Raw genomic sequence first — 14,500 nt, forward strand, 5'->3', positions numbered from 1 at the left:
TAATCATAATGATAGGTCATTTTTATTTTAGTTATTTTGCTATGGGTAAAGTCCCTTGTGTAAAGTCAGATGTGTCCAATTTTACTTAAGAACTTTACTGCCCCCTCCTGTTAAAGGCTTGTCGTTCTAAATGAAAACAAATTGAATGCTAGGGCTTATATAATATTAATGATAATGTAATATATAATAATATTAATTGAAAAGATAACAATATAACTTTTGCGCAGAGGACAAAATAGTTTATTTTTTCTTGTGAAACAGTAAACAAAAACAGTTAACATGCAGAGGGGTCAAAAATGCTAAAACATGCTTAAAATTGTAAATATAAAATTTAAATCACTTTAATAAAATTGTTAACAGGAAACGAAATAACTTTTTAATTACAAAATGAATTATGGTGCCTTTATTTGGCCACAAGACATGCTATAAAGTGTTTAATTACTCTCATTGTGCAACTTGCTTTAAGTACCACACATGCAATGTAATGTGTTAACAATACACTTGTAATGAAACTGTATGACAACAGAATAACTGCCTATTAATTAGGAGTTTTGCTTACTGTAAATTATTACAAAAATGGTCATTTTTATAGTCATTAATAAACATTAATGAATATAAATGAACAGATACATTGAATTTTTAAAGTAGCCTCCTAATAGAGACTGAAGTATAGCACCACTTAAGAGGTTATAGGTTATAGTCTCTGTCATACCCTTGATGGTATCCATCCAGTTTTGTACTTGCTTTAATATCACTGGCTTGTATTTTACTGTTACAATTTAGCATTGGTCACCCTGAAAAGCACAACGTAAAAAAGTTTAGTCATTAACTTTCTTAACTTTTAATATGTCCTTCATGTGGAAACATGTGAATTAACTGGTTATTCAAGTCAAAAATATTATTCAATATGACTGTATTAAGTTATATTAAATAAATAAAGGGTTAGATCAAGTAGAAATAATTATTTGAGGTAACAATGACATGCATCAATTCTTATTACAGTGTAAGTAATTGGGACCATCCTATATGTCCTTCTGCACAACCCATAAATTATGATTGTGTATCTGTGCTTGTGCTGAGGCTAACAAAACGCGGTTCAAGTTTGTGCTTTTCAAATCTATTCAAATAGTGTTAAAGCTCAAGAAAATGAATTTAACTTTTTATCTTTATTTTTAATAAATACACCTAATGCAAATATTGCACAGACTTTTAAAAGTAAAAACGCTGGTGTTTGAACAATAAAAATGCGTAAGAAATTGCATTAACTCTCTCCTTCAGCTTCCTCCTCTTCTTGTTTGATGACAGGGTTCCCTAAAAATGAAAATGATGAGGAATCCATTTTTTGCAACCATGGCCTTTTTAACATATGATTTTTTTTTCATGTCATCACAAATATGACACTTACCATCTAGCTTTTTAAGTCTGGGAAGCCTCTTAGTAGCCTCCTCTATCCAGTTGCCATCAGCGGCATACTTTTCTTCTAATGGGTTCCCCACAAAGACGAGGTCCACCAATGATGGAAGATCTGCCATCTTCAGAAACTCCCCTAAGGAACAAACAGCCTCATAAACTCCTCATCCTGGATAGTTCACCCACAACAATTCTGTCATCATTTACTCACCCTCAAGTTGTTCCAAACCTGTATGAATTTTTCTTCTGCTGAACACAAAAGCAGATATTCTGAAAAATGTTGGTAACCTAACAGTTGATGGACCCCATTGACTTCCATAGTATTTTTTTTCCCCTCACTATGGAAGGCAATGGGGTCCATCAACTGTTTGGTTAACCATATACAAAATATCTTATTTTGTTGTTCAGCAGAATAAAGAAATTCATACAGGTTTGGAACATTTTGAGGGTGAGTAAATGATGACAGACTTTTCATTTTTGGGTGAACTATCCCTGAATAAGCTGCTATCAGACTCTCAAGTGAGTCTATTTCCCATGCTCACCCCACTCCTTGACTAAGTTGTTGGACATGTACAACACTTTGAGTTTTTTCATGACGTGAATTCCCTTCAGCTTTTCTATGAGGTTATAAGAGATCCACAGCTCCTCCAGAGTATCACCTACTGCCTCCTGTGGGGGACAGAAGAGCTGTGTGAATTCTCTCTGAATTCTTCAAGCTATCATTAATGTTCTGTTCCTTTACTTACAAGTCCATTAAGGTTTTTGATGTAATTCCGCCCCAAGGACAATATCTTAAGGTTCTCTAGGAGAGAAATGCAAATAAACTGTTATGCAATCATGACGAATGCATTTGACAGCTTTGCATCTGAAGGGAGTACTTACTTAGACCATTCAAGTTGGCAATTTTTTCAATACAGTTTGTTGACAGGGATAATCTCCTAGGCAGGACAGAATTTGCAATGAAGATATTTTAGGGAGTTATTATATATGACACACATGGAAGCTGGTTTAAGAGAAAATACACAAAAAATTGGAGTTGTATATTTAGACTCACTCGCAGTTGCTAAGATTAGAGAGAGATGCGTCCATTTTTTCAACGGGAGGGATCTGACCATAAAGCTTTACTGCCGTGGCCTCGCTCGCTTTTTCGCCTGTTTTCTCCTCCTTGTAACAACCAAGTGAAATCAATAAACATAATTAATAGTACACAGAAAACAACCTACAGTTTATACTAGGAATGTCTAATGGGTTAAAGGGATAGTTCACCCTAAAATAAAATTTCTGTCATTATTACTTACTCTAATGTCATTCGTTCATCTTCGGAACACAAATGAAGATCTTTTTGATGAAAATGTCTGTCCCTCCATAGACAGCTACGCAACTACCACTTTGACAAGTTAATTTAGAGATCATAAAACTAATCCATATGAACTGAGATTGTTTTAAATGAAAATCGCTTTGAATGATGAAAAGATTGAATTTAGGCTTTAATTCACATATTGATCAGTGAACATAAACAGGGAATCATCCGAACCTGCTTGACGTGCGAAACCAAACGTGCAGAAACTTGCAGAAGCTCAAACGTGCTGTGTAACACGAGAATGAACCTCATTGGTTCTCGCACGTCAGGTGAACATTCTTTTGCTTTCGTTTACCACAACTGATGTGAGTTGATGAATATTTATATGCAAGTAAAAGCCTAAATTCAATCTGTTCATAGTATAAAGCAATCATGTCTCTTCAGAATTTTTGGACTAAACCGCTTAATTCAATGGATGAGTTTTACGTTCTCTTAATCTCTTTATGAACTTTTTGAAGCCTAGCTGTCACGGAGGAACAGAAAGCTGTCAGATTTAATCAAAAAGATCTTTATTTGTGTTTCGAAGATTAACAAGTCTTACAGGATTGGAACTACATGAGGGTGAGTAATTAATGATAGAATTTTCATTTTTGGTTGAACTATGCCTTTAAAACTTGAAAAAAGTTAAACTACAAACTAAATTAGTAATAAATGTTTTACCCATTTCACCAGGGCCTCTTTAATAGTTGTTGCTTTTGCCTAAAAACACACATAACAACTGATTAGTCACTCACAGCAAGGTAAGGGGATGTTTATCGTCTTTGTCATAGCAAAAAAATAGTTAATATCTGAAAACAAAAACAATAACAAAATGTAGGGAAAAAAATTCTGGATCTCTAACGTACAAGTATGCAACTGTGTGTTATTAAATTCACTAATGAATACAGATGCTAACTTACAACAAGCTCCCTATACTAGATAGTACATTGACATCATCTGTAAGTTAGTCTGTCACAATTTGTGCATCTTAACCTAACGTTAATATTAATACTAATTTGAATACCTAATAAGCAAATAACTTTGCACATTTAAAACCTAACTAGCTAATGTCCAACAGCTAGCAAGGCGGCTAAATGTTTATCTGCTGCAACTGCCTGACTCAAGTGATGACCATTGAAGCAGCTTGTATTTGCAGCCTGAGTAATGCCCTCTTTTCATTATAAACAGCAAGCGCCAGTTTTCCTTATTTAGAACAACGTATTATGCACCCATTAACATCGCATAACAAAGCGTTTAAAGGCACAAACAGGATGGGAACTCACCATGTTGCTCTTTACGGTTGCTATGGAACTACCCTGAAGCAAAGCGCGTGCGCAGAGTGATGCTTCCGACGAGCACGAGCCGGGAATCCGCCTGACAACACAAACATCGCGCTGGTCTTGTTGCCATATAGATAACTAACTTTATCATTATTGCCTTAATAGTAGGATGCCGCTGCAATGAAAATAGAAAAATAATAAAATAAAAAAAGTATAAATAATAAATCTTCAGAAAATAAGACCATCACAATAATAAGACCTTCATTGAATGTTCTTTATATTTTATTCTCAGTATTTTTCGTTATTATATTCACATTTTAGCAGCATAGCCTACTATTCATATTGGATTTTGTTTTTATTTGCTATTAGACATATTTTTGCGTTTTACAATGTAAAAACCTTTACATTGAATACTAAAGTAATTCCGTACGATTTTTAATACTGTCCAGTGTCCACTCACTCCACTCCAAATACTGTACTGGTTCAAGTCGATAAAACCCATTGAGAGGTTCATTGTGTGATTCCACAGTCAGACCACTGGGTGGGAGTGATGTAACAATGATTCTCTCTCTCTCTCTCTCTCTCTCTCTCTCTCTCTCTCTCTCTCTCTCTCTCTCTCTCTCTCTCTCTCTCTCTCTCTCTCTCTCTCTCTCTCTCTCTCTCTCTGTGTGTGGGTGTGTTTGTATTAAGACATTGGTATTGCACTGGTATTACGTGTTTATAAGAACATTTCCTGAGACCTCGTAATTAAAATGGCTTAAAAATCATGCTGGAAGTTTTCTGTGCTGGGTAGGTTTAAGGGTAGGGTTAGTGTAGGGGGATAGAATATACAGTTTGTAGAGGTAGAGTATAAAAATCATTACGCCTATGGAATGGAATGTCCTCATAATGATAGGTGCACCAACATAGGTGTGTGTGTGTGTGTGTGTGTGTGTGTGTGTGTGAGAGAGAGAGAGAGAGAGAGAGAGAGAGAGAGAGAGAGAGAGAGAGAGAGAGAGAGAGAGAGAGAGAGATTTAACCCATACTTTTATTAAATCATTATCAATAACAAGAAAACCATAAACAAAATTATTAATATCTGATAGCATTGGTCACCCACTAATGTCTAAATGATTAAAAAAAAAACACCACTGTAATAAAAGGGTTTCCAAATCCTGCATCTTTGTATAATACTTAAATGTAACTCATGTCTTAGACCTATAATAAAAGCCTTAAACATCAGTTTACTCTTGGCCATGTATATTCCTTATCCTTTTCCTTTTTCGTGAAATGTATTTTTGCTTGACTGACAATACAATTGATCTTCTATAGGCTGTCATTAATGACAGTCAGGTCTGACCAAATGTCACCCAATTTCCGACACATAAAAATATAATGGTTTGCTAAATCATTGGCCTACTTATGACATAAAAAGTTGAAATTATGATATAAAAAGTAATTATGACAAAAAAGTTAATTATGAGATACAAAGTCATAATCATTTGTCATACTTTTGACATTTATCTCACAATGATCACTTAGTATTTCATAATTGCTACTTTTTATTTCATAATTGTAACTTTTTATTTCATAGGCCTACAGTAGCCTACACGATTTTACTTTTTGGTAGAAATGGACTTCAAACAAAGTTTTTTCACATTACTTTCACTTTAATCCTTGTTTTATGTTATAACATATCAATAAGTATTTGTACAGTTGTTATAATGATCACAAATCGAGTCGAGAAAATTAAAAAATTAAAAAAACTGAGAGCAAAACATGAAGTGTCTAAATGTAAATAGGCTATAAGAATATAAAGATTCCATAAACATGGACAAACAGTACAAACAGGAATGCAATGTAAATACAATGTTCAGAATAGAAACACTGAACATTAGACTTCCGAGCCTGATGTTAGACTGGACGACGTTTATTAGAAATATGTATTATTAATATGTATAGGCCTACTACCCCGAGAGTGTGTCATATTTGCATAATAGTGGGCTTTCCTACTTTTTTAATACAATCCCACATAAATTGCTTTGTCTGCGGTGTCATTAGTGAAATGACTATTTGTCACATTTGCACGCAGAAAATCAGTATCATTACGCTGGCAAAACCATGAATAATGAGTTTCAAGAAATTGTATTCATTGCTGAGGAGCACTTGCATCGTGGTGATCTGACACACGCATGCGCAGTTCAGCCCAGTGACAGCGAGCAGCCTCCTCAAGAGCCCAGCAGCGAGAACTCAGACAGCAGCAGTCAGTCTCCCCAGTTCCTGTTTCCGCCACGACTCGCCAAGCATCCCTTTCATTAAAACATACGCGCTGTGGAGATACAAGTAACCGGTGCCAAATCAAGGTAAGTGTGTCGCCGTTATATACGACCGTATTTCGTTTAGGAAAACGGTGTTTTTCTCGCCGGCGAGTTCGCTCCATCCCGGCCTGTTGCTAGCGCTGCCTCGACTGCTGAACGGGAAAAATAACGGTCAGGTTTGCAGCTCGAGCGCATTGTGTTTTCGCGGCGTGATACCGAAGTATGCTCTGGTCAGACTGTCATTTTGTAGCCATTACGAGCACGGACACAATGATTAAATGTGTTTATGTACTAGGAAGAGGTGAATACGATTGCGAATGATTGTTGTGCCAAATATAGGAAGCCTACTTTCAGCGAATCCACACCATATAGCGGAAACGAATCTGCAACACTAATATACCCGACTAAATTATTAAATTAATAAATGGTTTGTATCAGGGTTGTTGTAGTGGTGCAGCGTAGCCTAAATGTCCGGTACGTTAGCCAGACATTTAGCAGAAGACACCACAGCAGCAGGAGCGTGTCCATGTTTATGTGGATAGAAAGGAGAAAGGCAAGTTAACGTGAAGCCACTGCAGAAATCGTAGTGTTTACTTTTAGACCCCTAGGAAGAAGGCAGCGTGTTACTGAGGACTACAGATGGTGTTTAAAGAAATAGTTAACAAGTAGCCTAACAGCACAAAATAAAATTTAATTTACTTAACTTCATGTTGTTCCTTATATGACACCCCCCTCCACCACCACCACCCACACCCACACAGAATGTAGAGACTGTGAATGGGGACTGAGGATGTCAAGCCTCAAAATTGGAATAAATGTGTCATAAAAGTAGTCTACATGACTCAATATTTTGTGTTGATAGCAATTGTGTGAGGAACAGAATGACATTATTTTCCATAAACCTTAACATCCGTCTTAGCTCTTCATGGAGTGTTCATGAGAGTGTACATGAAGAAAATGGAAAGATGCATGAATCATGTGGATTACTTGTGTGAATGTGAGTAGGCTATATGATGATGGCATTTACATATTTCTCTGCCTGTTATTATTACAACAATACAAACCACTTATTATGATGATGATTGTTTTTCCTAACACAGTTCCCACAAGTCCTTTTACTATTCTTTTTAGCTTTAAGGTAATGTTTCTAAACTGCATTGGGATCTGAATTTGAGAAAGTGAGCTGTCTACCTAGATAGCATATTTCTACATCATAGGCATCTCCTCCAGTGCTCTTCCTTACTTCTACTATCACACCCATTAGACAAACTACATGATGGGCACCATTAATTATCATCATATAACAATTTGGCTTCACTCTTTTAAGGTTACTCTGTGGTTTTTATCTCCCGTCATGTCATCTGCTGTTTTAATCGATGCTCAGAAAACATTTGCCTCACTTAAGAGCCTTGTAAAATCAATGTGTTCTACAGATGTTCTGCCCAGTCCCTGCTTTTCCAAGCATACACCGATAACAAGCTTTCATAGTCAAGTGCGTTATTACATCTACAGTACTTGGACTTGTGTGCAATCTCTCAACATTCATACATCTTTAATAGTGTTTTTTTTTTGCATTGAGGCAGCTTATTTCGCTTGACTTGGAATTAATGATATAATTAAATCTGCTGTGATAATTAATACCTTCACAAGCTTAGGTTTCTGGTTAGAGATGATGAGATGTTTCTCCTCCAAAGTCAGATGGTCCTCATCAAAAAATTAAACTGTTTTCTGAATCTGTCTTTTATCAGTTGATTTGCATTGCATTTGGCCTTAGATCAGATGTACAGCAGAACACGAAAATATGAGCATTACATTTCATACAAATATGTAAATATAGCTTATAGCTATTCTATAAATACCAGGTTTCAGTCTAGCACTTTTCCAATGTTTAAAGAAATAAACTGGAAAAAATTATTAGTTAAGTAACCATAAAAGTGGTTATCTGATTTTAAATAAAAAAAATATTGACTGAATACAACCTGTCTATATTAGATTACACCAACCAAAGCGATTTTTATGGGTCAGGTAGCAGTCACTCCTTCACATTTAACCTTAAAGTCAGACAAACTGAGAGAATGAATTCGACACTACTCTGCTATGTTTACTTGCCAGGGTCCTTAGAGCTGCCTTGGCCAATGGCAGTCCCTGTAACTTCCCTAAGGGGAGCTTCATTTAGCCAGGGGACTTTTTCTGGGAATTAGTTACTTTTTAAAAATCCACAAACAGAGTAGTCGCTACTACTTACTTGTTTCAAATGATAAGTCATATTTGAGGTTGATGGATGATAGACAAACATTTGGATTTCCTGTGCGACATCCTTTAATTACCACAAGGACCCGTTGTTAACGATCTGTCCCTCGCGGGAAAAGTTTTTTCTTTTCTGTGACTAACCGACTAATTTTGGTTGATTAAGCCTCTTCTTGTCGACTAATGTCTAGTCGACTATTTGGGGGCAGGCCTACCTGTTCACATGTTCATATTTAGATGAAAACATTTGGCTGTTATAAAGTTCATATGTCAGTGTGTGATGTGGCCTTATCTTGCTGAAGTGAAGGTTATCTCTACTCCAGTATTTTATAAACCTTTACATTCATTTAAGTTTTAAGTAGCGTGTGATCATGTCTCTTGTTGAAAGTTTGCTTTTAATCTCAGTTCTCTTCAATCAATCACAACTCTCACAAATGAACAATAAATATGCATTTATTTGTCATAGGCCTCTGGAGTCTTATTGCAGTTTTTGCTCCATGAATGTTTAGCACTGACTCACTCTGCTCACACAATTATGGTTGTGAAACATTAACTTGAAAACCTAATGCGTGGTTATGGGATTTCCATAATGTGTAGTTTCACCTTCCAACCTGATCCCAAGCTACCTTTGCACATAGGTTTTGTTTTGTGTTACTTAAATGAATGACACTTATGTGGTGACTGCACATGTCGCAATAGTCACATGATCATGTAACAGGACAATTTGCCTAGTGGAAATCATCTGCATGCATGTCTGTCTTGTCACATTTGTCATATTTGAGTAATGAACTGAGAAATCTAATAATGCCCTAAATAGATAATTGTCTCCTGGGATGAATTATGAAGAAGAATTATTAACCCAGGGAAAGACGGTTCTGGTTTATGCTTGTTTTATTGAGATTGAATGGAGGAGTAATAGAGTGCAGGGCTTTGCTACTTTTTTTTAACATATATTCGCCCCATGCTGTGAAGTGAAGGTCAGGATGGGGGCTGTGTAATAAAGCTCAAAATCACGGATCAAACTGAAGTGAAGGAAACCTCATTCCCCTCCCCCGCTCCCCTTGCTCATCTCTTCTATTCTGCCAATATCAGGTGACTACTCTTGGCTGAGTTTCCATAGCAATGTGGGCAGTGGGCAGGGATAAAGAGGTTCTGATCAGTTTTAATGATAGTGTAGTTTGCCTCTCTGAGCAGGAGATGGAAAATCTCTCCCAATAGGTTTTGATTGGAACGGCAGAGAGGTGTGGGATTGGGCGGCAGGGACTAGCGTGTACAAGTGCAGGTGTGTGTGTTTGCATGAGATGGATGATGAAGCAAGTAGCTGCGGTGGGGTGGGATAATCACATGGATGAGATCTTTGGCAGGGATCCTAATGGCAGACCATGTAGCTTTCCACATGATGAACATTTGTACTCACTCTTTCCCAATTCTAGTTCTGCGGCAGTGGGCTGCAAGGAAGAGCGTTCCAGCCATTGTCTTTACTAACTCTCTCTTTCCCAGGACAAGGAAGACTGTGAGTCATTCTTCAGAGCCCTTTGGAGATTGTATAAGTCAGTGTGTGTGCATTTGTTGTGTGTTTTGCTGGTAGGTTCTTAGCTGACTGCTTTTGCGCCCATCAGACATGACAGTGGCCAACGACAGGAGCTGTTTCATCGGCTATAAATACCACACTGTAATGTGGAGCATCGCTCTGGCAGCTGCAGGGGAACTGCTCTGCCTTTGCCCACACACAAGGAGAGGAAGGGTCAGGATTACACCAACAACAGACCTTGTTTGACCCCTGCAGAAAAATTATGTTTTTGCAAAAACGTAAATTTGCAAATGCACTTCTGCAAAGGTTCCGGAATAGTCCTCAATAAACTGAACTCAGACCCTTGTTTAGAGTTGAGAACCCAGAGGCACGCAGTTTGCACAATAATTGTCCTCTGCTTAAGCTGCATGCAGACAATGAGGCCACAGTTACTTAAATTAAGAAAAAGGGGGAAAACTAGCAACAGAAATAGACTTTAACCGTCTCAGAAGCCAGGTTCTTTTTCAGCAGGTCCTCGCTCTGTGACTGTCAGAATTACAAGAGAATGTAATGTATTTGGTTTTTGCTATCATTATTCACCCTACTTCTTCATCTGTGCCAGCAAACACACCTTGTCCCACCAGAGTTATGTCCTACCCACAAACTTTGTGGTCCTCTGAGAAATCTTTCCCACCTGGATAGAAATGCCTGTGATTGTGGATACAATGTTTTTTTTTTTCACAACGATTCTTCTCATTTACTTTGAAGTAAAACAAAATATCTCACTCCACTACCTACTGCACCTTCATTATGGATTTTGATCTTTTGCCAAATTTCTGGCAAACGAAACAGCTGTTGGCTCAAGTACCTTTTCAAAAACTAAATCTTTTCAATAATGCATGCACCTTCTCTAAAGCCCACGTCCAGACTCCCATCTGAGTGAGTAGAGATGTCATTCCCATTCAAATCAGTCATCTGCTACTTATTGTAACTCAAATGTTGTTTGTAAAACAAATCCTGTCAAAAAATAGTGATTTGCTGTACCCCTCTGTTTTTCTACACCTTGCTTTCTATCTAAATAGGCTTTAGGCTAAAAAACCCAGGGGGGTTATGTCTGAGGTAAGGATGATGGAAGCATTTTTGAGGCATCCAGTCCTGTAGTCTGCATTGCTCAGCATTGACCTGAGTGAGACTGCTGTCTCAGCTCAACTGGAGCATGCTCAATGGCATCCCTAATGCCTCGTGGAATGCTAACGGCTTCTCTGGGACAATTAAGCATCTCTGCGGTACTCACAGCGATGGATGGAGATCCGCATAAAAAGCAACAGAGGTAGGATCAGAGGGCAGATAGAATGTCTATTAAAACGTTATTAAACAAACCCAATTTGCAGAGTGAGGGCATCTCATCCACTAAATGCTACCACCCGAGTCATCAGGTTGAGATGGGTCAAGCTCAAGCATGGCTATGGCTGATGATTGTCAGAGCTGGACTGTATGTCATTGTTATTATCCCTTTTATGCACAAATCAAGGGTGGGGGATTGCCATAAGAGGATTGAAGGGGTTTGGCATGGTTGGATTTCACCTTTAACAGTTTCAAACATACGGACTCTCAGAGTACATGATACAGTCTATCAGTTGCAGGAGACATGGTGGGTAATGCACAGAACATTCACTTTAGGTTAAATCAGCACTTGCTTCCGTACAGTCACTTGGTTTATATGCCATCCTGACTCAGAATATCTGCTTGTCCCATTCTGTCTCCTGCCATTGGGGTGTGAAGAAAAGAAGATGGTCCAAACCTCGCAGGACACAAATGTATTGAGTGTGCTTTTGTAAGTCCCAGTCTACCCCCCCTCTCTTGCTATCTCTTTGTCTCTTTCTCTCTTCCTCTTTCTGTCATTTCTGCCTTCTGAAAATTGCTTCCTCACTCAGCTGAAACCAAAATGTACTATGGAATATTATAGGGAATGTCTGATAAGACCTTTCCAGACCCTCCTGTTTGAACCTTAGCACTTGGAGCCCTAGTAAATATTTGCTTCTCTCCATTGCTATTTACATAGGGTGAATTGAACACTAAGTTGTTACTCGCTTGTTGGTTTTGTGTGCGAATCTCGGCTATACCTTTTGGCTAGAAGCCCAGCTGCCCCTCACCCACTAAGTAGAGTTGTTAGCCCAGGGGTTCGGCTCAGGTGGGCTCTGCCGCCTACACATAACAAAAACTGCAGAAAACCGCAACTGGGTTTGAGCCAGAAAGCTAACTCAGGTTGTCATCGAAAGTTTTCATACTGCTATACTTCACATGCATCAGCTTGCATGTCAACATGCTACTTGCAGTTTTGTCCCAATGCTTCAGTTATTCCTTACAAACTATTGCAAGGCAAGGCCATGTAACCGCTGGCCAATTGCTATGATCACAGTGTTTATCAGCTGCCGGTGGATTTTAGTAGCGTAGCACAGGTCAGAGGATGAGTCGAATGCTAATTTAGTACAGAGCCAGAGGAGTAAACCTCATGTGACACTGATGACAGAGAGACAGCGAAGATATGTCACATTCTGGGTTCTGTCCTTTTCTTCACTTCCATCATTTTTGAGCAGAGCAAAGAAAAAGTAGAGCCCGGCAGACTCTTTCTTTTCCCTTACCGTGCAGGTGACGAATTGTTTGGTAACAGTGCCCTTTCTTTAACCTCCCATTTTCATCTCTCTGTTGCAATGTCTATTTCCTACTTCCCTTTTTTCATTCACTTTGAAATCGACTGTTTGTGGAGCGGCATCTTTGAGCCAGGTTATCGACTTCAGTTTAGACACCATGGAGTAGCATTAGCCTGTGCCAGCGAGAGGCGTGTAAGGCAGAGAAGATCCTGTTCGGAGAGATAATCTGATCATTGGATTTGTCTACTTAATTTTTCGCTAATCCTCATAGTGTTGTGGCAAGCCCTTTTGTGTTGAAAAGGCACAGGTTGTCTTAATTGGGATCAAGAGTGAGATTGCCGCTCATGCCAATACTTTGGTTTCACACGCAGAATACGTTATAAGATTTAGTGGACATTGATTTTACTGTATTTGTTCAGCAAGACTCTTTATTTTATTAAGTGTACATTGATATATGATGATGCAAAATTGTATAGCTGGGTATATGCCCTTAATACATTTGTTAAACTGATTAACCTTTTATGGGTAGTCAAGAGATTTGACTGGCAAGAGGAATACTGACAAAATGGAAAAGAAGATTAATCTGTTTAGATTACAAACACATTATTGAGCCATGCATTGTCACTGCGTGTGTTTTATATATATATATATATATATATACAGGGCTCGCAAAATCGCCTGCCCGACGTCCCGGGGCTATTGTGTTTTCCAGTCGGGCTACCAAAATGCATAACCGGCCTGCCCGACGGGCTATCTGAAATAGTGTTCGCTTCAGTTTTGTTATTTAATCAGATTCAGCGCGTTCTTCATCTTCAATCCGCAGCGGTGCAGAGCAGAGCCAGAGCCCGTCTACGGAGAGCCTGCCACTCCCTATTAAGTCCTATTGTACCGAATTTTGGTTGTAGTACCACCAGAGTTCCACTGGGGGCGATCGCCATGAGTGCAAAATGAATGGGAGTCAATGGGGCTAGACGGCTAAATTTGTCTCTTTCACCCGATTGCCGTTGAGAAATCTCAGGTTTGATTGTAGATTTTGCAAGTTCAACATGGATTTTAGGTCGAAAGTTGAATGAACGAGTACTTATGTCGTTTTGATTTCTTACAGGTTGAGTTGTTGTTGCCCATAACACGCTAGCATTCTGACGTCATTGACATTTTGAAAGACTTTTTAAAGCAAATAAGTGACTCTAAAAAATCTAACACCCAGCAATGTGTAATTTCTTTGCATCTCCTTTCGAATACAACATTCAAATTACTAGACAAAAAATTATATCCTGAGAAAAGTGGATTTTGAGGGGTATACCGCCATTGACCTCCATTCATTCTGCACTCGTCCTGTGAGCGTCCTCATATGGAATCAGAGTGGAACTGCAACCAGTTCAGAAGCCGGAAGTGTAGTGAGAGTGAAACTTCTCGCCATATTAGACATTCTCTGGCAGAGCGCACGTCAGAAAGGGGTGTGTGACGTGTGTGTGTGTGTGTGTTAATTTGAGTCTCATTGGTCTGTCAATGTCAGAATATTTGAGATGACCAATCAAATCAAAGTAGGCGGGCTTTATGTTCACAAGAAGCTGCAGAGCGCGAATTTGAGCAGAGCGACTCGACGCTTCAGTTTATGGCCAAGTGCGAGATAAGATGTAAGTAGCTAAACTAAACATTTCATATTTGACAGCTTTTTTAGGTCATAAATGTGAAACGAATGACAAAAATAATCAGACAAACGAATATACTTTTGTCGAATCTTGCCATTTTGAACTGAAAATAGG

At 38.4% G+C, this 14,500-nt stretch overlaps 2 protein-coding genes across 2 annotated transcripts in view; one reads left to right on the forward strand and one right to left on the reverse strand.

The window, feature by feature from the left end:
- Positions 1–220: 220 nt before the first annotated feature.
- On the reverse strand, positions 221–4,097 carry dnal1 (dynein, axonemal, light chain 1). Its single transcript, XM_079854177.1, has 8 exons — positions 4,033–4,097; positions 3,431–3,469; positions 2,465–2,574; positions 2,293–2,348; positions 2,157–2,212; positions 1,953–2,079; positions 1,406–1,546; positions 221–1,311 (listed from the first exon to the last, which is right to left on the reverse strand). Exons 1-8 carry the CDS (start codon positions 4,033–4,035, stop codon positions 1,262–1,264), a joined length of 582 nt encoding a protein of 193 aa, XP_079710303.1. The 5' UTR covers positions 4,036–4,097; the 3' UTR covers positions 221–1,261.
- Positions 4,098–6,216: 2,119 nt separating this feature from the next.
- Positions 6,217–14,500, forward strand: part of fut8a (fucosyltransferase 8a (alpha (1,6) fucosyltransferase)) — a 69,906-nt gene continuing 61,622 nt past the window's right edge. Inside the window, exon 1 of the mRNA XM_079852683.1 lies at positions 6,217–6,371. The gene's annotated coding sequence lies outside the window, so the exon portion shown is untranslated. The remainder of the gene's footprint in view (positions 6,372–14,500) is intronic.

Source organism: Squalius cephalus (genome assembly GCF_949319135.1).
Source record: "Squalius cephalus genome assembly, chromosome: 20".
NCBI classification, from domain to species: domain Eukaryota; kingdom Metazoa; phylum Chordata; class Actinopteri; order Cypriniformes; family Leuciscidae; genus Squalius; species Squalius cephalus.